The 25,723-nt window shown below is 39.3% G+C and overlaps 1 protein-coding gene across 9 annotated transcripts in view; it reads right to left on the reverse strand.

The window, feature by feature from the left end:
- Positions 1–25,723, reverse strand: part of DOK6 (docking protein 6) — a 417,757-nt gene that overhangs the window by 52,183 nt on the left and 339,851 nt on the right. For all 9 annotated transcript variants that reach the window (XM_082415940.1, XM_082415939.1, XM_082415936.1 and 6 more), the window contains exon 7: positions 18,984–19,101. In XM_082415940.1, coding sequence (XP_082272066.1) covers positions 18,984–19,101 — 118 coding nt within the window. The remainder of the gene's footprint in view (positions 1–18,983; positions 19,102–25,723) is intronic.

Raw genomic sequence — 25,723 nt, forward strand, 5'->3', positions numbered from 1 at the left:
AGCTTTAGAAAATCTTAGAACACATGAAATTTCCAGATAGCTCTAGATTTAAAAAAATTCTCTAGCCATTGACAGGAAAAGAGGAGCTCACTTCTTCAAAATGTCTATTCTTTCTGTAGTCTCTATGTGCATTTATTCTCTCTGTAATACCTCCTTTTTTCCCATAGTAATTAAGATGCTTTATTAACTCTGGACCATAATAAAACTGCTATATTATTCTTTCTGATCTCTTATTCATCCTAAGTGACTTCCATATCACAAATGTGAATAATAGACTGCGCAATTCTGGAAAGAACTCTTATTTCTCTAATGAAATCTTTCTCTCCGGTTAGAAAATATGTAATTTTAATTATTTATAACAAAGTTTTCTTTCAAAGGTAAATACCATGTCAAGGCAGTCATTTAGATGAAAAGGTCATCTTTACTTTGATAAGTTTGCTTTTGACAGAGGCAATGTCACCATTCTAGAAATTTATGTTCCAAACTATTTTATTTGTATAAATTGACAGGATGATTTCAATCACATTTATCTGTAAAATTCAATTAAAGTGACCATTATTAATATATAATCCCATGTATTACCACGTTAAGTGCACTTTTTTCTTTTTTTTTGTTTTGAATGTTTTAATCAAACAAGGACATTATTACAATAGTAAATTTAAGAACTATATAGGAAACTATCCTAGTGCACTTTTTAGCCTAGCTTCTCCATCTGTAATGGAGTCATTTATTTGTAGAATACAAAAATATCTATTCAGTTACAGTGGTAATGGAGTATTTTTCATAAATTTTACCTATATTGTAGTTTTGCCTTCTCTGCATAATCATATGTTTAGGTGATAAGTAAATCATGACATCAATAACATTTATTTCTTATCACACAAAACATATCTCTGATTAACACTGATGATAAAACCAGAGCTAGTTTATTTCAAGCCAGGGATAATTTTCCCAGTAAAAGTATCCTGTGAACAGAGGGTGAGTGATGGCTTACATAACCAAGGGTATATTTTCTTCAAGAAATCTAGGCAATGTCACAGGAGAAAATGTCAACAGTCAAGCTTACCCACTGAGACTACACTCCTCCTTTGGAAAACACTTCTTATTTTTATAGCACTAAAGAAAACATTCTCCCATTTAATAGTGCAAATTATTTAAGTTAAGGAAAATCTTCTGACATCCTCCTCTGAACATTCTGAAGAGGACAAGCAAATGATCAGTTGGAATTCGGAAACTATTCTCACAGTATTTTCTCTTGTTAGCTGCAAGTGTTTGCAGGTATAGCAAAGACACAGTGCACACCGTAATATTTCCAGCAGACAGCCATCTGTCACATGAACAGAGAAATCCATGGAAACCTCACTAGGCTAAATTAATTCAAAAAGAGTCATGTACCACAGTGTTCACTGCAGCACTATTTACAATAGCCAGGACATGGGAGCAACCTAAGTGTCCATCGACAGAGGAATGGATAAAGAAGATGTGGCACATACATACAATGGAATATTACTCAGCCATAAAAAGAAACGAAATTGAGTTATTTGTCGTGAGGTGGATGGACCTACAGTCTGTCATACAGAGTGAAGTAAGTCAGAAAGAGAAAGCGGGGAGGGGGAAGGGGAAACTGGGATGAAGTGAGAGAGTGGCACTGACATATGTACACTACCAAATGTAAAATAGATAGCTAGTGGGAAGCAGCCACATTGCACAGGGAGATCAGCTCGGTGCTTTGTGACCACCTAGAGGGGTGGGATAGGGAGGGTGGGAGGGAGACACAATAGGGAGGGAATATGGGGATATATGTATACGTATAGCCGATTGTGTTATACAGCGGAAACTAACACAACAATGTAAAGCAATTATACTCCAATGTTAAAAAAAAAAAAAAATCCTATAGTTACCACATGTGGCTCTACAGTAGACAGACCATGAATATCCACATCTTTGTGGCTACTGAAAAACAAATTGACCCAAAACACAGATCTTTTCTCATCCTATATGCTTTCAGAAACATAAAACATGACTGCTTGGTTTTCAATTGAAATCTTGGCTCTATTTTATAATTTTCCCTGACCATGGATTCAATCTTATAATAAACTCTCATACATAGGAGATATTGTTTAATGTTTTGTGCTGTATGTAAACAGATTTTGTCTGCCAAAATTTTTTATTCTATATTACTGACACATAACCTTCATTCCTAATTATAATTGTAGAAATATGTTATATATTTAAATACAATTATAATATATATCAATATTAATAAAATATGTATTATATGTATTTCAGAAATTATGTTATATATATTTTTTATTTTCTTTCAATGTAAAGGTGGGTCCACATTTTCATGTCCTATTATTTATACAATTACACAATCATTTGTACAATTCAGATTAAAATAAGCTATTTTTTGTTCCCAGTAAACAGGATGCTATCACGGAATTCAGATTATTTTTTACAAAAATGTGAAAATATGAAAAATATGTCAAATGTCGATTCCCAAGATAGAAAAGGTTAAGTTCAGGTTTAAAGGACATTGCAGGAGTTACCAGCCCACTAGCATCATTTACCAAGAAGAAAACCAAGGAAGAGCCTCCTAAATTTGAAGTCAAGTGAATTATGGCACCATGGCAGGTTAAACACACACACACACACACACACACACACACACACACACACACACACAGAGGGAGAGAGGGAAAGAGAGAGAGATGGGAAGAGGGAAAGAGTAGGACAGTGAGAGGGGGAGAGGGAGGGAGAGACAGAGAGGGGGGAGTGAAACTGAGCAGGACCCTGTGGGGCTCCTGGGCACAGAAGCCTTTCCGTGTCCCCCGTTTCTTGTTTGTAGGGAACAGCCTCCAGCCTCTATGACCTTCCCTGAGTTCCAAAGGGCATATTTGAACAGTTGCTCATCAGGGAAGGGAGGGGATGCAGAGACAAGGGAGGAACAGCCAAGAAACAATAGTTCAGCCTTGGGGCAGGGTCCTGGTTCCCCCTCAAGGGATACACATAACAGTATCTTCAAGCCCTGTGCAGAACTAAAACCCCCAACAGATGGGTGACGTCAGCATTCTCCATTCCAGATTAAAGGAACCACAGAAGCTCATCAGATTACCTGAGAGCAGATTAAAGGACTGCAGGCCCTGCGCACACCCTAATCTTATCAGCAGCCCCACCCTTGAACAGATTGCTGTCAGACTCCTCACCAAATCCCCCTGGTTGGGACACACAGATTTTCAGGGGCACAAGCCTGCTGTGGCCCCCTTTGCCTGGCAAAGCAATAAAACTATTCTTTTCTACTTCACCCAAAACTCTGTCTCCGAGATTCAATTCGGCATCTGTGCACAGAGGCTGAGTTTTTAGCATCAAGAGGGAGGGAGAGGGGAGGGGGAGGGGGAGGAGGAATGGTAGGGGGCAAGGGGGAGAGTAGAAAGGGAGGGGGAGGGAGAGGGAGGGGAAGGGGGGGACAGGAGAGGGAGAGAGAGCCACTGCTAAATCACCTTTCACTTCTAAGTGCTGAGATTACAGATGATCCTTCAACTACACAATATTGAACAAGTGTGTGTGTCCACTTAGGAGTTTTCGATAGAATTACCAGGGTTAGTTGAATCCTTGGATGAAGAACTGCAGATACAGAAGACTGACTATAAGTTATACGTGGATTTTCAACTGCGTAGAGGGGTGGTGCCCCTAACCCCTGTGTTGTTCAAGGGTCAACTGTATTTTTTATTTTTATCTTACAAATTAGAGCCAAAATAACTTGGGCTGCATCTTCTCTCCATGGCACAACTTCTATCATCATAAGGCAACACAATTACAAGAATTTAATAAATAGCAGCACAACATGGGAATTTCTTGCCAGAAACATACTGCTTTTTGTATAGATAAGATCAGCCCTAAAGACCTTTGCAAGGCACTCTGCTGGGTAGGTACCAGGGAAAGTGAAGGCATTTTCTACTTTGACAACCTAGTGAGCAGGTAGGGGTCTATTTGGAGAAAGATACGATTAATTCACTTTTATCTGGACCTCAAAGTACACATAACAAAGTCACTAGTACAGACAGACGTGGAAAAGACACTGGATGGAAGTGATAGTACTGGGTTGGCCAAAAAGTTTGCTCAGGTTTTTCCGTATGATATGGCAAAACCTGAATGAACTTTTTGGCCAACCCAATAGTAAAAAAGAGGGTAAAAATGGGAAAGTACATTCCCACTTGGGACAGTTACATCCCTGGCATAAGATTTATTGAGGGAGAAAATGCTGGAAGGATAGGAAAGGGCAGAATATGAAACACCATTACTATTGTTAAAGGAAAGTCTAAGATTACAGTGCTGCAGAGGTGGGGTGCCACTCTAGGACCCTTTGTGTGAGGCCCCCTGTCCAGCAAACAACTGATGTCTCTGTCACTGTCTCTGGGCTCTGTCTTTGATCTCAAGGCTGGGCAACTATAAGGCTTGCAGATCTTCAGCCCAACACAAGCACGGGGCATTTCTAAGCCAACCTCTTTTTTGAGCACATACATAATTCTAAAATAAATACTCCAGGGCCGTAGACAATGACTATTCCCCAAATATACACCAGAGAGACAACTTTCCAAATTCATTTGGAAGAACGGGATTTTCTGACGGATGAAAGGATAAGAAGTATAATTTCTCTCACAGAGTTGTGTCAGTGAGAACATTCTGTTCTAAAGTCACATACCTTTTATCTTTGAATATTTATGTAAAAGACATATTATGTCATTTAAAGTTTGGCATTGAATTTCTTTCTTGTATTATGAATATTTAGACATATTAGTAAAATGGAGGTTCTAAATTCCCTACCAAACCAATGCAATATAGCAATGCCAATCAAAAATTTCTAGGAACATGCCCAAACTACATTATTCTTCCTGTGTTAAATACAGGCATTAAAACATAAGTACATGGTTTAAATTCTTAACATAAATTTCTCTCATGTAACCATGCTCCTAAGTTTTAAAATACTGGCTGTTTGAAGTTTGAAGTAGCAAACTTTGAGTTAGCACCTGTTATTTATAGGGCAGTGGGGTAAGTGCCAGAACTTCACTGAAGGCCACATCTGGCTTAAATCTACATTAACTCTGCAGTATAATTTTAATGATGCTAATTTCTGATGTTTCTCATCTTTTCTTATTCTCCAATCATTATCAAGTCTCCAGATGTGATGCTCTCTGGCAGACAAAAAAATAAATAAAGGGGAAAATGTGTGAAATACAATTTCTAAACCTAGAACTAGGGATTGGGTACATTTAGTTGAAGAGCCAGAGGTAGAGATGAGGTTAAAAAAACAGAAGTCAGGAAGAAAAATATAAGTGAATTTTTTCCTCTCAAGGTTCTTCTATGTAGTTTATCATTTGTGAAGTGTAGCTTAATAGGCACATTTCAAGGGAAGTGATATACAGTGAGACACCAGTGAGCCAAATGGTCCTGTGTGTGTACGTGTGTGTGTGTACATGTGTGTACATATGTATGTGTGTATATGTGTGCATGTACATATGTGTGTGTACCTGTGTGTGCACATGCACATAAATACATGACAATGACAGCTGACCTTCTGTCATGGTTGTATTAACCTTTCCTTGAGCTAATATTTTGTACCATGTTTATTCCCTACTGAATAAAATGGAATATATTTTTTCCGTAAAAGTTTGAGCCATATAGAACTTAAATGTTACCTATTGTATTTAGAAAATTTCATGGGGAAGCTTGATGGAGAAAAATCAAGTATAGAGACCAAGTTTCAGGTTTAATTAACTGGGTTAAGCTACACTTCACAAACTATAAACTACATAGAAGAACCTTGAGAGGGAAAAAAGTTCACTTATATTAATATTTTTCTTCCTGTCTTCAGTTTTCTGAAATTGAAATTTCAATTTCAGGTTTGAATTAAAGAGAGTGAAGCGATTTGTTTGAATAAGGCCATTGTTAGATTATACTAATCCAATATAATATCTGGAAACTCTGGGCCTTTTAGTAACTACTTTTATGGTCTAATAGACCATGATTAAATGGCTGACTGTTACATTTCACACTGTGAGTTACCTTCAGATTTTTCGTTGTGCTATGTCAGGAGAACTTAATTAACAGTCTGCATCTTGCCTTTCATCTCTGGTCCAGCCATGATGAAATCAGTTTAGTAATAACGGGCTCAAGCAAAGCTGGTCTACCTGAGGAGAGAGGTTGGGGCCTGGTGGAGGAAGTTCTCAGGTTACTCAGGAGTCAGGGTAAATGAATCAGCAAGAATTGACCTTGGGCGGGAGGGTGGTCTGTGGACACCTCTTCTACACTGAGCTGAATAAAGTCCTTCAGGAATTTTGCAACTCCATGGCCTGAAAAACAGTGTCCCGTTTCCCTTGGGCTACATGGACTGATGTAGGGCTTGGGAGAAGGGGTTCATCTCTTTAGGGGACAATGTCTTGTTTATACTCACAGATGGAAAGAAAAAAACAACTGAAGACTTAAGCCTGACATTTTGCCTCACATTTTTTCATGCATTAAAAACTTACGGTTTGGGGCTTCCCTGGTGGTGCCGTGGGGTTAAGAATCCGCCTGCCAATGCAGGGGACACGGATTCGAGCCCTGGTCCGGGAGGACCCCACACGCCGCGGAGCAACTAAGCCCGTGAGCCACAACTACTAAGCCCTCGCGCCACAACCACCAAGGCCCGCGGGCCTGGGGCCCAAGCTCTGCAACAAGAGAAGCCACCGCAATAAGCCCACGCACCGCAACAAAGAGTAGCCGCCGCTCGCTGCAAATAGAGAAAGCCCCAAGGGCAGCAACGAAGATCCAGTGCAGCCAAAAATAAAATAAAATAAATAAATTTTAAAAAAAATTCTAAAAAGAACGAAACAATAGTATGACTCAATAAAAAAAAAACAAAACTTAGGGTTAGGTTTAGAGTTAGGTTTAGTTTTTCTCGAACTTTAGAAGCTAGAAAACCGTTTCTATATATATATTTTAAACATCTTTATTGGAGTATAATTGATTTACAATGGTGTGTTAGTTTCTGCTTTATAACAAAGTGAATCAGCTATACGTATACATATATCCACATATCTCCTCCCTCTTGCATCTCCCTCCCACCCTCCCTATCCAACTCCTCTAGGTATTCACAAAGCACCGAGCTGATCTCCCTGTGCTATGAGGTTGCTTCCCACTAGCTATCTATTTTACATTTGGTAATGTATATATGTCCATGCCACTCTCTCACTTCATCCCAGCTTCCCCTTCCCCCTCCCTGTGTCCTCAAGTCTATTCTCTAAGTTTGCACCTTTATTCCTGTCCTGCTCTTAGGTTCTTCATATCAAGTGATCACCATGATCAAGTGAAGTTTATCCCAGGAATGCAAGGATTCTTCAATATACGCAAATCAATCAGTGTGATACACCATATTAACAAATTGAAGAATAAAAACCATATGATCATCTCAATAGATGCAGAATAAGCTTTCGACAAAATTCAACACCCATTTATGATAAAAACCCTCCAGAAAGTAGGCCTAGAGGGAACTTACCTCAACATAATATAGGCCATATATGCCAAACCCACAGCCAACATCAGCCTCATTGGTGAAAACCTGAAACCATTTTCACTAAGATCAGGATCAAAACAAGTTTGCCCACTCTCACCACTGTTATTCAACATTGTTTTGGAAGTTTTAGCCACAGCAGTCAGAGAAGAAAAAGAAATAAAAGGAATCCAAATGGGAAAAGAAGAAGTAAAGCTGTCACTGTTTGCAGATGACATGATACTATACATAGGGAATCCTAAATATGCTACCAGAAAACTTCTAGAGCTAATCAATGAATTTGGTAAAGTTGCAGGATACAAAATTAATGCACAGAAATCTCTTGCATTCCTATACACTAATGATGAAAAATCTGAAAGTGAAATTAAAGAAACACTCCCATTTACCCTTGCAACAAAAAGAATAACAGTATGGAGGTTCCTTAAAAAACTAAAAATAGAACTACCATATGACCCAGCAATCCCACTACAGCACATATACCCTGAGGAAACCATAATTCAAAAACAGTCATGTACCACAATGTTCATTGCAGCTGTATTTACAGTAGCCAGGGTATGGAAGTAACCTAAGTGTCCATTGACAGATGAATAAAGAAGATATGGCACATATATACAATGGAATATTACTCAGCTATAAAAAGAAACGAAATTGAGTTATTTGTAGTGAGGTGGATGGACCTACAGTCTGCCATACAGAGTGAAGTAAGTCAGAAAGAGAAAAACAAATACCGTATGCTAACACATATATATGGAGTCTAAAAAAAAAAAAATGTTCTGAAGAACCTATGGGCAGGATGGGAATAAAGACGCAGACCTACTAGAGAATGGACTTGAGGACACGGGGAGGGGGAAGGGTAAGCTGGGACAAAGTGAGAGAGTGGCATGGACATATATACACTACCAAATGTAAAATAGATAGCTAGTGGGAAGCAGCTGCATAGCACAGGGAGATCAGCACGGTGCTTTGTCACCACTTAGAGGGGTGGGATAGGGAGGGTGGGAGGGAGGGAGGGAGATGCAAGAGGGAAGAGATGTGGGATATATGTATATGTATAGCTGATTCACTGTGTTATAAAGCAGAAACTAACACACCATTGTAAAGCAATTATATTCAAATAAAGATGTTAAAAAATAACTGTAGTAGGAGAGCATTCTTCCCTTTGTCTGGGAAAGAAACTTCTTATTGAAAATTTAATATTGACACTGGTTAGTAATTATGGAATCTTTATACCTTATGTGGACGATCTCATTTAAGCGCTGTGATAGGTACCATTATCCTTGTTTTAGAGATCAAGAATATGAGGCTTAGAAAGATCAAGTAAATAGCCCAAAGTCACACAACTTAGCAGTAGTAAAGTTAATATTCAAACTCAGGTTTACCTAACTCTGAAACTCCAGATTTTAACCTCTGCAGATAGAGCCTCTTCACAATGACTGAGCCACCCAAATTTAGCACAGCCATGGGGATAAAAAATCATTCAAAGTTGCTACCTCAGATCATCCAAACAGAAAATTAATAAGGAAACACAAGCTTTAAAAGACACAATAGACCAGATAGATTTAATTTCTATTTATGGGACATTCCAACCCAAAGCAGCAGATTACACTTTCTTCTCAAGTGCGCATGGAACATTCTCCAGGATGGATCACATCTTGGTTCACAAATCGAGCCTCAGTAAATTTAAGAAAATTGAAATCATATCAAGCATCTTTTCTGACCACAACACTATGAGATTGGAAATCAATTACAGGGAAAAAAACGTAAAAAACACAGACAGATGGAGGCTAAACAATACGTTACTAAATAACCAAGAGATCACTGAAGAAATCAAAGAGGAAATCAAAAAATACCTAGAGACAAATGACAATGAAAACACGACAATCCAAAACCTATGGGATGGAGCAAAAGCAGTTCTTAGAGGGAAGTTTATAGCAATACAATCCTACCTCAAGAAACAACAAACATCTCAAATAAATAATCTAACCTTACACCTAAAAGAAGTAGAGAAAGAACAAACAAAACCCAAAGTTAGCAGAAGGAAAGAAATCAAAATCAGAGTAGAAATAAGTGAAATAGAAACAAAGAAAACAAGAGCAAAGATCAATAGAACTAAAAGCTGGATCTTTGAGAAGATAAACAAAATTGATAAACCATTAGCCAGACTCCTCAAGAAAAAGAGAGAGAGGACTCAAATCAATAAAATTGGAAATGAAAAAGGAGAAGTTACAACAGACACTGCAGAAATACAAAGCATCCTAAGAGACTACTACAAGCAACTCTATGCCAATAAAATGAACAACCTGGAAGAAATGGACAAATTTAGAAAGGTATAACCTTCCAAGACTGAACCAGGAAGAAATAGAAAACATGAACAGACCAATCACAAGTAATGAAATTGAAACTGTGATTAAAAATCTTCCAACAAACAAAAGTCCAGGACCAGATGGCTTCACAGGTGAATTCTATCAAACATTTAGAGAACAGCTAAAACCCATCCTTCTAAAACTCTTCCAAAAAATTGCAGAGGAAGGAACACTCCCAAACTCATTCTATGAGGCCACCATCACCCTGATACCAAAACCAGACAAAGGTACTACAAAAAAAGAAAATTACACACCAATATCACTGATGAATATAGTTGCAAAAATCCTCAACAGAATACTAGCAAACAGAATCCAACAACACATTAAAAGGATCATACACCATGATCAAGTGGGATTTATCCCAGGGATGCAAGGATTCTTCAATATATGCAAATCAATCAATGTGATACACCATATTAACAAACTGAAGAAAAAAAACCATATGATCATCTCAATAGATGCAGAAAAAGCTTTTGACAAAATTCAACACCCATTTATGATAACAATTCTCCAGAAAGTGGGCATAGAGAGACACCTACCTCAACATAATAAAGGCCACACACGAGAAACCCACAGCAAACATCATTCTCAATGGTGAAAAACTGAAAGCATTTCCTCTAAGATCAGGAATGAGACAAGGATGTCCACTCTCACCACTATTATTCAACATAGTTTTGGAAGTCCTAGCCATGGCAATCAGAGAAGAAAAAGAAATAAAAGGAATACAAATTGGAAAAGAAGAAGTAAAGCTGTCACTGTTTGCAGATGACATGATACTATACATAGAGAATCCTAAAGATGCCACCAGAAAACTACTAGAGCTAATCAATGAATTTGGTAAAGTTGCAGGATACAAAATTAATGCACAGAAATCTCTTGCATTCCTATACAGTAATGACGAAAAATCTGAAAGAGAAATTAAGGAAACACTCCCATTTACCATTGCAACAAAGAGAATAAAATACCTAGGAATAAACCTACCTGAGGAGGCAAAAGACATGTATGCAGAAAACTATAAGACAGTGATGAAAGAAATTAAAGATGATACCAACAGATGGAGAGATATACCATGTTCTTGGATTGGAAGAATCAACATTGTGAAAATGACTATACTACCCAAGGCAATCTACAGATTCAATGCAATCCCTATCAAACTGCTAACGGCATTTTCCACAAAAGTAGAACAAAAAATTTCACAATTTGTATGGAAACACAAAAGACCCCGAGTAGCTAAAGCAATCTTGAGAAAGAAAAACAAAGCTGGAGGAATCAGGCTCCCTGACTTCAGACTATACTACAAAGCTACAGTAATCAAGACAATATGGTAGTGGCACAAAAACAGAAATATAGATCAATGGAACAGGAGAGAAAGCCCAGAGATAAACCCACACACCTGTAGTCAACTGATCTATGACAAAGGAGGCAAGGATATACAGTGGAGAAAAGACAGTCTCTTCAGTTAGTGGTGCTGGCAAAACTGGACAGCTACATGTAAAAGAATGAAATTAGAACACTCCCTAACACCATACACAAAAATAAACTCAAAATGGATTAGAGACCTAAATGTAAGACTGGACACTATAAAACTCTTAGAGGAAAACATAGGAAGAACACTCTTTGACATAAATCACAGCAAGATCTTTTTTGATCCACCTCCTAGAGTAATGGAAATAAAAACAAAAATAAATAAATGGGACCTAATGAAACTTAAAAGCTTTTGCAAAGCAAAGGAAACTACAAAGAAGATGAAAAGACAACACTCAGAATGGGAGAAAATATTTGCAAACAAATCAAGATGCAAAGGATTAATCTCCAAAATATATAAACAGCTCATGCAGCTCAGTATTAAAAAAACAAACAACCCAATCCAAAAATGGGCAGAAGACCTAAATAGACATTTCTCCAAAGAAGACACACAGATGGCCAAGAAGCACATGAAAAGCTGCTCAACATCATTAATTATTAGAGAAATGCAAATCAAAACTACAATGAGGTATCACCTCACACCAGTTCGAATGGGCATCATCAGAAAATCTACAAACAACAAATGCTGGAGAGAGTGTGGAGAAAAGGGAACCCTCTTGCACTGTTGCTGGGAATGTAAATTGATACAGCCACTGTGGAGAACAGTATGGAGGTTCCTTAAAAAACTAAAAATAGAATTACCATATGACCCAGAAATCCCACTGCTGCGCGTATACCCAGAGAAAACCATAATTGAAAAAGACACATGCACCCCAATGTTCATTGCAGCACTATTTACAACAGCCGGCTCATGGAAGCAACCTAAATGCCCATCGACAGACGAATGGATAAAGAAGATGTGGTACATATATACAATGGAATATTACTCAGCCATAAAAAGGAACGAAACTGAGTCATTTGCAGAGACTCTGATGAATCTAGAGACTGTCATAGACAGTGAAGTACGTGAGAAAGAGAAAAACAAATATTGTATATTAACGCATATATATGGAACTTAGAAAAATGGTACAGATGAAGCAGTTTGCAGGGTGCAAATAGAGACACAGATGTAGAGAACAAACGTATGGACACCAAGGGGGGAAAGTGGCAGGGGGTAGGGATGGTGGTGTGATGAATTGGGAGAATGGGATTGACATGTATACACTGATGTGTATAAAATGGATGACTAATAAGAACCTGCTGTGTAAAAGAATAAAATAAAATTCAAAAATTAAAAAAAAAGGAAAAAGAAAATATAGATTCACCGTAAAAAAAAAGTTGCTACCTCACAACGTAGTAGAAGAAACAGGTTTATAAACAAATAGATTGATATATTAAAGCTATACCTAAATGTCTGGGAGCTTGGAAGAGGGAGTGATGGATGAAAACTGTGGGGTTTGAGGGACATTTCACACTGAGAATATTTGGAGCATTTTTATGGTGTCTATCTTGGGGAAGCAATTGTTTCATTCCTCTCTGAAAACTGATATCCAGGGAGGCACTTTCTGCTTTTGACTTACCCTTTGTAAGGTAAGGATATGCAGTACATGTTCATAGAGAAGGTTTGATAGACACAAAGTGTTGATTCTAAAAACCGGCTCATGTTTTAAGGTTTGTTGCCAAATTGCCAGAAGCAGGGTCGGGCCTTATGGAGAACGTGTGATGTATTGGCTGCTGTGGACCAACAGTGACTGATTCACCTGACAACATGTAGATCAAATCCTGGGAAGATGGGAGCGTGAACACGTGCAAGCTCCTTTTTACCACCAGTGCAAATTTCTGTGTGTGTGTGTGTGTGTGTGTGTGTGTGTGTGTTACCTGCTACAGGAGGCTTTTATTAACTTTGCAATTTGGAAAACATCATATCATGAAAATTTAAACAGAAGAGCTCAATGGAAGCAATTTAAAAACCATGCGAACTTGAAATTAAACAGGCAGTAAAGAAGGACAGAGGGTCAGAGCTGAGGAAAGAGTGAGTAAATCCTTTGATTTACCTCCCTCATCTCCGCCAGAACTCTATTTACCGTTTTCCAAAGGTTATCTCTAATTCTAATTGCCTGTTTGCATCCTGTCCTTCTGAGAAATTGGAGCAGCAGATGCCCTTTCGGTGAACATAACATGCCTTCTGTGTAATCAGGTTGGCTGTTGTGCTGACACCGGGGGTCTGGAGCTAATTACAGATGTACCATGGGCGGAGGGAGCAGACAGTTCAGAGCTGGCATTTGAATATTAATCAGTTTAATGAAAGCAGAACTCCAAAAGTTGTCACTTTCACAAACGGCACCCCCAATCGTCCTTAATTCAAAGAGAGAAGTTGTTCAGGCTGTTCAAAAACAAGTCCCAGCCTATCCCATGTAGATTTGTGTAAAAAATAGTCATTAAATGTATCAGGGAAAGTTTAAGGATAACACACAGTCTCATAAGGCGGCGCGTGGGGATCATTTCCAGCTCTCATTCTCGATGCCCCCTTCTCGTCATTGTAGCTTGTGGAAGAGCTAATCCCGGATGGAAGCATCAGGTGGAGAGGCAGAAACCCAGCATCTCACAGTATCTCCTGTGCTACCAAAGGAAAGACCAGCAGCAGCAAGTGTCTGTGTTCACTAACAATGATCCTAAAGCAAGAAACAGATGCACCAACAAAAGTCCTGAGCCTGTGCACAGAGAAAGGCTGCTGGGACAGTGGGGTGGAGTGGTTCCTTTCGCGACACTGGTTGAGAACTGTCCTCAGGGAGAAGAGTGGTCGCGATGCCATCCCCTCCTTGTATCCTTTATAACGCATTTTCTAATACATTTTTGAGTTCATTGAAGACTCACAGGTGCCTCCCGTGAGCGAGCTTTGGTACCACCCATGGTCTTTACTAGTTTGATTTGTCGTCTTTAATAAATGCTCTTGTCATCTTCACAAATCCCACTTTAAAGACCCTGCTCTATAGTCCATCATCTAAATAAGTAGAATGGCAATTAAAAGTCAAGGTGAGAGCCTTAAGTAAGAAAAACTCTGACCTCCTTACTGTAAGCAGCTCCTTTGCCCCTTTTCTGTTTCTTCATCCCTGTTTTCCTTAGACCTTAGTCATAAAGATGAGATCATCAGGCAACATTTAACATAGCTCCTAGTTTCTGCTTTTCTAAATATACACAACACCTTACCTAACCTGTTGGTTCCTTTCCTGGATGAGAACGAGTAAGACCGGAGAATTAAGTAGTTAAAGAATGACTGACTCTCTACCCCTAGCTTCTTCCCCTTAGCAAATTTGCGGGTGGACCCTGCGGGGGCAGGTAGACCCTGTGGGCAAGACGCGTCCCAAGGAAGATGGGGAGGAGTCGGCAGGCCTGCACACAGCAGAAAAATGATGGAGAATCTGACCTCCTGCCTTAATGATTAACTGAGATGGTTTCCCCTTTTTCCCTTTAAAAGCAGTCATGGCTGAGCAGAATCTTGGGAACTGGTCTCTGGACATGAGTCCACCATCTCCCCAGATTGCCTGCTTTTCTGAATAAAGTCCGTCCTTCTCTACCGAATCTTGCCTCTCGATTTATTGGCTGTTGAGTGGTCTTTTTCTTTCTTTTCTTTTCTTCCTTCCTTCCTTCTTTCTTTCTTTTTCTTTCTCTTTCTTTTTCTTCTTTCCTTCTTTCCCCTTCCTCCCTCCCTTCCTCTCTTTCTCTCTCTTTCCTTCTTTCTTTCTGTCTTTTGCTTTTTTTGAGTGTTCCTCATCCTCCCAACACATTTTCTGCTGAAGGCCTTAGAACTAAAATCACAGTTCTATCACTAGTAAAACAAATGATGTGTTTTGAGCATTCACTTTAGAGTCAAGAGTTCAAGATCATGTTTCCTTCCCTTTAACAGTTTATGTTTCCCTGAGTCTAGAGATAACATCTGTAGAATGTGTTGTGACACAAATGTTTTTCATAAATGCAGAAGTTAGAGAAACATAAATCAAAAATTACTTTCTAATACAAATCAATCATCCCGATTACCCGGTAAAAATCGAGAAAAGGAAAAGTCTTTATTAACGACTTCTCCAGGAAGAGGTGACATAACCCATCACAGCCATTTAGGGATAGAGATTTTAAACAGCAGCTGCCTCGTACTTAGCTAGTGTGTACTTATTAAAGAGTAATCATTCTGCTTTTCAATGTTTTTGACTCCAGAGAGCTAGAGCACACTGGGGAAACCACAACAGCTTGTACTGTCAGAGAGCTGTTCTGGGAGTACCATGGAGAGATCTGATATTGCACCTTTTTCCCAAACATTAGAGTAAACAAAACGCAGGATGTCAGTATTGATATGTCAGTCTTTTACAGTGTATCTTGCCTCTATGGTTATAGACTGGATGACAGAAGTGAATACAGTAAAACCAAGTAAAGTGCAGTTTTGAGGGTGACCGGCAATTGAAGTTATAGGTAAGTCTTTATATGGAATGGATTTGTTTTCACACCAGGAATTTTTTTTCCATTCCAGTACATGTGCTGCTTATTAATGAATTCCAATCTATTAAACTTTAAGCATATAAAACTGTTCCCTCTTTACCTTCTGAATGAAAGCCTGTTGAATTTAATTCATATTGATCTCAGCTTCACAGTTAGAATGTTAACAGTATGGTGAAAAAATTCTAACGACGGACTTTTATTCCTCAATGCTACCTGCAGTTTACTTGACGATATATCACCCACCAACGCCAGAGTTTTCCTTTGACTCTGGAAGATCAATGATATAGTTGCTTGACTATGTTCTCCTCTTTGTAAAGAAGAGGTGATGCCACTTCAAGGAGCACAACTGAGGGAGTGAGATGCAAAATAACCACACTTTTAACTGTAGTTTAGTGAAAAAAATGCACCTGTGCATGAAGGGGTGATAAGGTTGTTTCTATTTTGATCTTTCTTGATTCAGTAGTTTAGTCTGCCCTAATTCCATGAGGGCAGAGCCTGAGGGGATTACACCCCAGGAGAAACCATGGTCAAAGGCTCTGCCCCTCCACCTCTCTCAGCTCCTCAGCAGAACAAAAGGAGAACAAAATAAATCATTGTCAAAGTATCACTAACAAATTTGTATCTATATTGATCTATATATTATCTACCTACCTACAATCTATTTATCTATCTGTATCTCTCTCCATATGATATAACCATAATATGAGGGGTATATAAAATGGCAAAATGTGTTGCTCTAAGAAGTATGCAACACAAAAATAAATGCACAGTACAGTGAAATGTACTCTACATTGAGTATATTTATATTTATCTGACTTACAGTAATTACCTTAATCAATGCATATTTTTTGTTACATAAAAACAACAACTAACAACCAAAGAAGAATGTGACATTGAGATTGAAGGGGTTCGGAATGAGTCTCCCCAAAATGTGCCACTTTGGCGTGTGGATTATTTTGAGCTGAATACAATCAAGGTCCAAAAGACTCAGGAAGAACTTTTAACCTCTCACTTAATTGCCTAAACGAATTTAGACAGGGGGCCTGGCTCAGATACAGAGATAACTTTATCTGAATGCCCGATCTGTGTGGCAGGGCAAACATTTAATTACCAAACATCTGCTCTTCTTATCGTCCTGTGACTCACCTTCCTCCCCTTGGAAGCCCCAGGCCCCTGTCCCTTCCCTTAGCTCAGGATGCCATATAAGCCTCAGATGCCAGACTTGCCTTTGGCTCTCATGGGACTCCCGTATATATAACAAATTTTTTTTCTCCTGTTAATCTAATGTCAATTTAATTATTAGACCAGCCAAAGAACCTGGAAGGTTAGAAGGTAAATTTTTCCTCGCCAACAAGATCATATAAATAAACAGTTCATCGTAATCAATAAGGCATTTGAAACCCTTAACTGGAAATTAATATCTGTGACATAAATCATAGAGAATTCTAATTAGTTATTGATTCTATTTTATTGTGTAAATCAATACTGTCCTCCAACAAGTCTCTGGCAATGTTTTCAGAAATTTAATGCATTCTGGTATTTTTTGTTGGGTGCTTATGACATTATTTCTGAAGTTATCAGTCTAAATCTTAATGCTACCTTCAGAGAAAAGTTTTCTGTATGTTACCGTGAAAACCACAGTCTTTTATTTGCTGGGATTACAGACCGACACCTTGTCAGAACCCAAAGTTTTCAGTACAGTGGTTCCAATCCATTTCCAATTTATTTCTGTTAACATCTCGCTTTCTTTTTGCTTAGAAATTTAACTGTTTTTATTCTCTTATTCAAATATTCCATAGTTTTAGTTTTCTTCTATTGAATATCAATATTTACATATATATGTTTATGTTTAAATAAAAACAACCTTACGTTAAAGGCATATTTTCAAATTATTTCTAATCCCCAGAACAAGCAAGATAAACTTTACAAGATCATGACTCAGGCGATTTTAGTGTGTGGTTACTGGCATTTGTGGACAGAAAAAACAGAATGGAAGCACGTCTCCTCTTTCTGACTCATGAAACTGTCAAAGCAGTTCCCCTCCTTTTCTCAATCCTCTAATCCTTGTGCCATTACAGATTTTCTCATACAAATAAATAATACAAAAAGATAATAATGACCTATTAAATACAGGTAGCCAAGTTGGTGATAAGAGGGTTCATTTAAAATATAAAATGCAATTATACCACACATCAAATCCCATTATTCTAGGTTTGAAACTCTGGCAAGCAAATACTGCTTTAAAAATACACTATTTCAGTTTGCTTGTTACAGAATTTTTTTTTTTTGTCAAAATATTTAGTGTTGTTAATATGAGCAAAAGTTAACATATGAAAAGAAAAATATTCTGAAAGGTTATGATGGCCATTCCTTCACCAGATATTTATTGGGTACCTAGTATGTTCAAGCCTATTATGCTCAAAAAAGGTTTGATGAGTGTTTTCAGCTGTGTTTTTTTAGCCTTATTTTTCTTAGTTCCTGCTTCCTCCTGTCTTGGTCAGCTGTTAGTTTCTTGCAGCTGAATATTTTATCTGAAGGTTAAGTTTATGAATTTAGGACAAAAGGGAAAAAATAGGAAGTTCTGAGTTCTGCTGCTGTTGATCAAATACCTGCTCTCTGTTCCTCTGATTCATCCGCTAAGCAGTCAGTCAACGCTTTATCATTAGGAAAAATACAGAAGCAACATACTTACACTTGTCTCCTTCTGCCCTGCACCCTCCCATATGGTTTCTATGTCAAGGCTTTGGCTAAACCTTAAAACTATGAGTAGGTTCATGCAGCATTTCATTGCAGAGCTGGAAATCAGCCTCCTGAACCGATATTCAATCCTATTATGGCAACAAAATGCTAAGAAAGAAATCCTTTGTAAAACAGAGCATGAAACAGACCCTGGTATTAGCTACTTTTAGCTTCGGATAATATGTTTTCTATAATGTTTTAGTCAAATTCCTGTGCCAAAGCGGGTCCTCAGTCCTTGGTGCTCTTTGGGATAATTTTTACCATGAGTCTATGAAATGATACCTTTAGCAAAGCCACGGTAAATCTCAGAGCTCCCAATGTGGCCAGTGACAGCTGATAAATGGAAATGGAGGAAAAGCAAGCAATGCAAATACAAAGCAATATGCATGGCCCGTGGTCCACCTGTAGGAAGCTAAAGGCGGTGCTTCACGGTTACTTGCCTTGCAAACTGTAGATTTCTCCAACGCTGTTCTGCCGAGTGATGTGATGCCAGTACGCGCTGCGGGGGAGAGATACTGATTTGGACAACGCCATTGGTTCAGTCAAGCTTGTCTGAAGCTAAAAGAAAAAGATAATGTGTGTTAGGCTTTATTTAAAATATTAAACTGAAACGTGCTCTTTTAAAAGTTCAGGGTTAAACGTGGCTGACATAATAGAATCTGTTACAGATTCCTGCATTATCTGCTGTTTCAAGATACCATTTTGTTTTTTTTTTTGGGAGGCGGGTGCGTGGTGCGCCGTGTGGCTTGCAGGATCTTAGTTCCCCGATCAGGGATTGAACCTGGGGCCACTGAAATGAAAGCACTGAATCCTAACCACTGGACTGCCAGGGAACTCCCAAGATATCATTTCAAAAAAAGGGAAATCATGACTTAAAAAATATGAAATGAACACTTGTAAACAATTAATCTCACTCATTAATTAAGAAGGGAACAAAAAGATGGTAGACTGATTCCAAGGAGAATTCAAAGGGCTTATAGCCGATCAGGAACGCTGGTAAATAGCCACAGCAATAATCAATTACATTCCATCAGACAAGTTTATTTGCATCTCTATAAGCAAGAATTACCTGCACTATCGGCTTTCTACAATTTATTGAATTGTAAAATAACTCAAAAAAATGGAGGTGCAAGCCCTTTCAGAAGCAGATACCCCCAAATGGTGCCAAACACAAGATACCATTTCTTTTTCACCCATTTCATTGTCTGTTGGGCTGCACCCCACAAGCCTACAAGCCCTGTGCTTGCCCAGCTTCAAGACCGAAGAAAGAGCCCGGAGCTGGCAACAGAGACATCAGTGGTTTAACGGATGGGGGAGCTTACATGTCTGAAGTAAGGTCCTGGAGGGACACCGTACCATGTGCCGGTGCAAGGAGGGCAGGATGAGGCAGGACATGGCGGCAGTCTTTGCTGGGGGAGAGGGATTGCCAGTTATATGGGGATTGACGTCAGGTGGGCTCATTAGTTACCAGGGAAACCAGCGGAGGGCATGCACCTCCCCGCCCCTTTGATAAGAACAATCACCAGCTGGGACCTGGGGCAAGTACGCAGGAAGGTCAGTCGTATGCATAGGGTGTAGGTGAAGCAGGGCAGGAAGGTCAGTTGTATGCATAGGGTGCAGGTGAAGCAGGGCAGGAAGGTCAGTTGTATGCATAGGGTGTAGGTGAAGCAGGCCCTGGTCGGGCAGGGGATGAACAGAGAGCAAGAGAGCAGCCATCCTGAGTGGCCTGAACATACAGCGTCTTACAGTTTTTCCTGACACCTGCTCCCACCCTTACCCAATGGCTCTTTCCTCAAATAGATCTTTTTCCTTGCTCCTGCAATACGAGTTTGTACATATTAGAAAAAGTGTTTTCCCTGAGAAGTTCTGTGATAAAAGTGTGGTATATTTTCTTATTTGAAAGATAAACTGTAAGGTTAGCTACAGAGCTACAGAGATCCACACAACATCCCATCAGGTGACGCTCAGACACATGATTAGTTCAAACAAAATAATCCTTTACATTGCATTTTCAAGAAAGAAATTCATTTTTACTGATTCACACTGTTTTTAAAAAACATCCAGAAATGGTTTTGTTTGGCTTTCGTGCACATTTCTCTGATGTAATCTGAGCAAACGTGCACTTTCTGACAGTGGGCAATCCTCTAATTAATAACATCTCACATTTCCCCTTTATTTAATACCTGACTCTTGGCAAAACTGGGAGCTGTAAGGATCACTTTGGTCAAACCTAGCCTTAGAGTTTGTCCCTTGAACCATTTGTTCCCTGGGGTGGACGCTGCCCCAAGGGGCTCTCCCAACCCCCAACAGTTCTCATATGTCTGCATCCAGTGGCGCTACCCTTCGAAGAAGGCGCTGTCCGGAGTGCCTGGTATGACATAACAGGCCCTGTAAAGCCATATAAAACTAGGAGGCTTTTAAATTTTAACAGAAGGTCAAGCCATTGGGCTTGAACGTATTTATTTGATTTCACTTTTTTAGTAGCGAGGCATTTCCGGAACTGCTATGTCTTGCCACAAAAGTGTCCTGCTCGGTGTATTTAAAAGTCTGGCCCTGTTGAAGTTCTTTTTATTTTTTTAAAGATGCCTCCAAACATAGCAACATTGCAGCCAATTTTTATATTTTCAAAATTTGCTATATTTCAAAGTTTTTCCATTTTATTATGAAATAGGTGTACTAACACACCCACATCCCGTGGTTGGTAGATAGGGAGCGTCGGGGAGCAGCCAAACTTCTGGGTTACAATAGGGCGGTGCTTTTCAGAATCTTTGAGATGCTTGTTAACTGCCCACACTTCCAGTTCTACCCCAGACCTAACCGTTGGAGAATCTCTGTGGGTGAGCTATGCATGCTAAGAAGACACAAAATAGCCTCATACACACTAACACCCAACACCCACTACTGTAAGAATAGAGGCAAGGCTCATTTTATGAAATTGTCACGGGACAAAAGGGTTGCACTTTTAAAGCCAATTTCTCATGTGAGGCGTAAATTTAATTAAACACATAAAATCTTTAGTTAGTGTCAGCAATGCCCATTAATAACATCAATTAATCCATAAAATGAATCTCATATTAATCGTACTTGTCTATTCTTTTTTTCTAATATATTATCAATTTGTTTACTACTTAGCACCCAATAGGGCATCAGTGGTAAATTCATCTTCCCAAAATTTGATAAAAATGCTTCTCCTTCTATGATTTAAATTCTGGGAAACATGTTTCCTCCCAAATGGTCAGTCTTAGGTATCATGGAAACACAGTAAACACATTTTGTTTGCTGGAAACAAATAACTGGAAAACACTTGAGAATCATTTCCTCCATAAAATTGTTATCTGAATCATCCCATATTGTTTTTCCACTCCTCACTGTTTTCAAGTTCTCGGAGACCTTTAACCTTCTATTTCTTCATTCGTTCTTTAGTTTCTCTTTATTCTACTCCAACATTTAATTGCAGAAAGGTGGAACATTTTTATTTGAGAACTAGAATGTGGATATTCTCAGGATCCTTGCCACAGGTACAAATTTTGTCTGCTTCATCTCGGATGTTTAAGTCTTCTCCTAGACGTTAGAGAATCCCTTCATCATTCATGGTTCAAAACTATATCTTGAGTACGGTTATGGACCAAATTTTGTTCACTCTAAATTCATGTTGAAACCCTAACCTTCATGTGAATGTATTTGGAAATAAGGCCTTTAAAGAGGTTAATTACAGCTAAATGAGGTCATAAGGGTGGGACCCTAGTCCAATAGGACTGATGTCCTTCTAAAGAGGGGAAGAGACACCTGGGATGCATAGTAACGGAGAAAAGGCCATGTAAGGACACAGCAAGGAGGCCATCTGCAAGCTAAGGATAGAGGCTTCCGGAGAAACCAACCCTGCTGGAACTCTGATCTTGGACTTCTCAACCTCCAGACCTGTGAGAAATATCTGTTGTTTAAGCCATTCTGTCTGTGGTATTTTGTTATGGCTGCCCTAACAAAATAATACAAGTATTTTGTGCCATTGGCAATCTAGCAGATGATGTAGAATCGGCAATCTATCATCTGATTTATCCAGTAACTTTTAATTTTGTTATTAAGTTTAAGCAATGTATTATAAATTGGCCTTTTTGATTGGCACAATGTCAAAGACAGTGTGGCAATAATTCAAGCCTTTTTTACTAGAGAATTTTGTTAATTTTAATTTTAAACTCTTCAAAAACTTCTCTTGGTAAGAGGGTTCAACAAAATGACATATAAAAATCACCCTTAACTTTCCATATTATAATCAATCATGCCAATTAAAAACATTAAGATAAAAATACTGTATAGTTTAAAATGGTGTAGTAATTTCTGAATAGAAAGCACAATACATCATTTTGACTTGGAGGATTTTTAGGATCATAAGAGTATGTATAACAAAACCACATAGGGCAATTTGTATTTATATTGCAAATAAACATCTATATAACATATATAAAAGAGAAAGTGATACTGTGAGATCATTTCAAAGCAATTACTCTATTTTAAGAGATCAAACAAGATGGATACATGTCTTCAAAGTCCTTTTATTTCTTCTCAGTGAGGATCTGTCCTGATGATTCTTTCTGTTGCCTCAGTCAGTGAGAAAATCCTCAAGAAATGGTACAAAATTCTGCAGCCCACACTGCCAGAGCACCCTCAAGATTCAACCATGGACTCTTTCCTGCAGGCAACAGTCACATGCTTCTCACAAGATCCGTATTTGGAAAGGATGCTTCAGCTTAGATGCAAAAATCATCTAGATCTAGAAGCAGCTAACTTAGTTCTTGAGACCCTTGTCATAAATTTCTTGGCATTTTTGACTCTAAGTCTCTCTTGGTTTCATTCTTTTTGAAACAGCAGTCAGTTCACTGGGATACAGAGCAACGAATCAAAAGTTGCTTATTAGCATCTGGAAAGAGTAGAAGTCACAGCTCACCAAGTCTGGAGAGTAGTTAAAACATCTGTGTTCTATGTGAGAGCTACAACCACACATCTCACAAAGCCCACAGCCCAAGAGGATGGTTTTGGCCCAAAGTGTGCCCTATGGATATTCAGTTACTACCTTTATCTGAGCATCATACAGATAAGAGTTAATGCTGTCTTCCAGTGGATAAGAAAGGAAACCCCAAAGCAAAGAACCTTATATTTAGAAGACTGTTAAAGATATAAACAAGGGTTGGCAGCTTCTGCTCGCTCCCATTTAGGCAATATGTAAATATACAGATGTCAACATCTGAGATGAGTGTACGATCTCAAAGAGGAGATCATTTCCTGCTGCAACCCGCTTCCCTCCCCTTCCCTAAACTTCAGAAAACTCTTTTTTTTTTAATAAGAATATTTTTTTAAAATTATTTATTTATTTATTTATTTATTTTTGGCTGTGTTGGGTCTTCGTTTCTGTGCGTGGGCTTTCCCAAGTTGTGGCAAGTGGGGGCCACTCTTCATCGCGGTGCGCGGGCCTCTCACTGTCGCGGCCTCTCTTGTTGAGGAGCACAAGCTCCAGATGCGCGGGCTCAGTAGTTGTGGCTCACGGGCCTAGTTGCTCCGTGGCATGTGGGATCTTCCCAGACCAGGGCTCGAACCCGTGTCCCCTGCATTGGCAGGCAGATTCTCAACCACTGCGCCACCAGGGAAGCCCCAGAAAACTCTTTTGAAAACGTTTGGTTGCAAGGTAGTTGTTAGGAAAGAATTCTTCCTGGGCCACTCGTGGTTCTGCATTTCTTGTGACAACTTTTGTTCCTTACTATTATTTGCTCGTGGAGCAAACAGGCCTGGAAGAGAGTGTCTTTCTCCAGGGTGGAGGACATATTTGTTTCCTGACCAGGAAAACGCAGATACTGTCTTCTTCCAGGGCGAAGGCTGGGCAGGTTTGCTAGCAGACACCTTATAAGATTAGGAGTTCCTATGAAACCAAGCAGGACCCTGTGGGGCCCTCCTGGGTACCAAAGCCTTTCCGTGTCTTGTTTGTAGGCAAAAGGCTTTCAGTCTCTTAGACCTTCCCTGGGTTCCAAAGGGCGGATTCAAACGGTTACTAATTAGGCGAGTGAGGGAAGGCAGAAACAAAGTAAAGGTAGTCCAGAAACAATAGTGCAGCCATGGGGTAGGGTCCTGGTTCCTCCTCAAGTGATATACTTGACAATCTGACACATACCTTTGAGTGCTTCTACAGGAAAGAAGGCCCCTCCCAGGTGGAGGATGGTAACTTCAGGCTGAGAATAAGCACATGGACTCCAGACTGGTTGGAACCAGAGGCTGATTCCTAGAACGTCATCCTGTTATCTCACCACCAACCAACCGGAGGAAGGTCACACACCCTGCAGCCCTCCCCTCGAAACTGTGCCTATAAAAACTCTTCTCAAAAAACCATCGGGGCACTGGGGCTTTCTGAGCATGAGCTGCCCTGCTCTCCTTGGACGGCATTGCAATACATCTTTCTCTGCTCCAATCTCCGACGTATCCATTTGTCTGGCCTCACTGTGCATCGGGCACATGAACTTGGGTTCAACACCAGCTAAACTCAGGTTCCTCGGCTGTGACAATAGGCAGCAGCCACCTGGGCTGCTCCGCATGGCTCCGTGGGACTTGGGGAACAGGGGAGCTGATGGGAACCTGGAATTCATGCTGCCGGCTGTGCCGTGAGTAGAACAGTCCTTTGTCTCTGATCCGGGAGTCTTGTGTCTTCTGCTGGCTTCCGTGACTCTGTGGCAGGCAAGGGAGCGGGGGGTGGGATATCTTTCCTGCGTTTGCTAGTCTCTGGATTGTCCCTGCTCTTCCTACATCTTGAGTCTAAACTATCTTATTAAAATTCCCTCTCCTGAACTACCTAGCATAGGCCCTGTTTACTTACATGCACCCTGACAAATACAAAGGACGATCTCATACCCCAATTTATTCAGTATATCCATCCACATTGAAAGGCTTTCAAGTTGTTTCTGCTCTTTTGATACTAAAACGAATAGATCCCAATATTAAAGAATTTTGAGAAACTGTCAAAAAAACCCATTTAAGTCAGTATTCCATCCAAGGGAATTAGTTTAGTATGTACAAGTAGAATTATGATCATGGTTTCCCAAAGAGTCTCAATTCTCCTAATATTATTTGACATTTACATTTTTATTAAAAAAAGCATCAAATTCTCTTGGAGCTTAAAAGGAATTTTGCCTGTTTTTGTAAG

This window comes from Balaenoptera physalus (assembly GCF_965194825.1).
Source record: "Balaenoptera physalus genome assembly, chromosome: 12".
NCBI classification, from domain to species: Eukaryota; Metazoa; Chordata; class Mammalia; order Artiodactyla; family Balaenopteridae; genus Balaenoptera; species Balaenoptera physalus.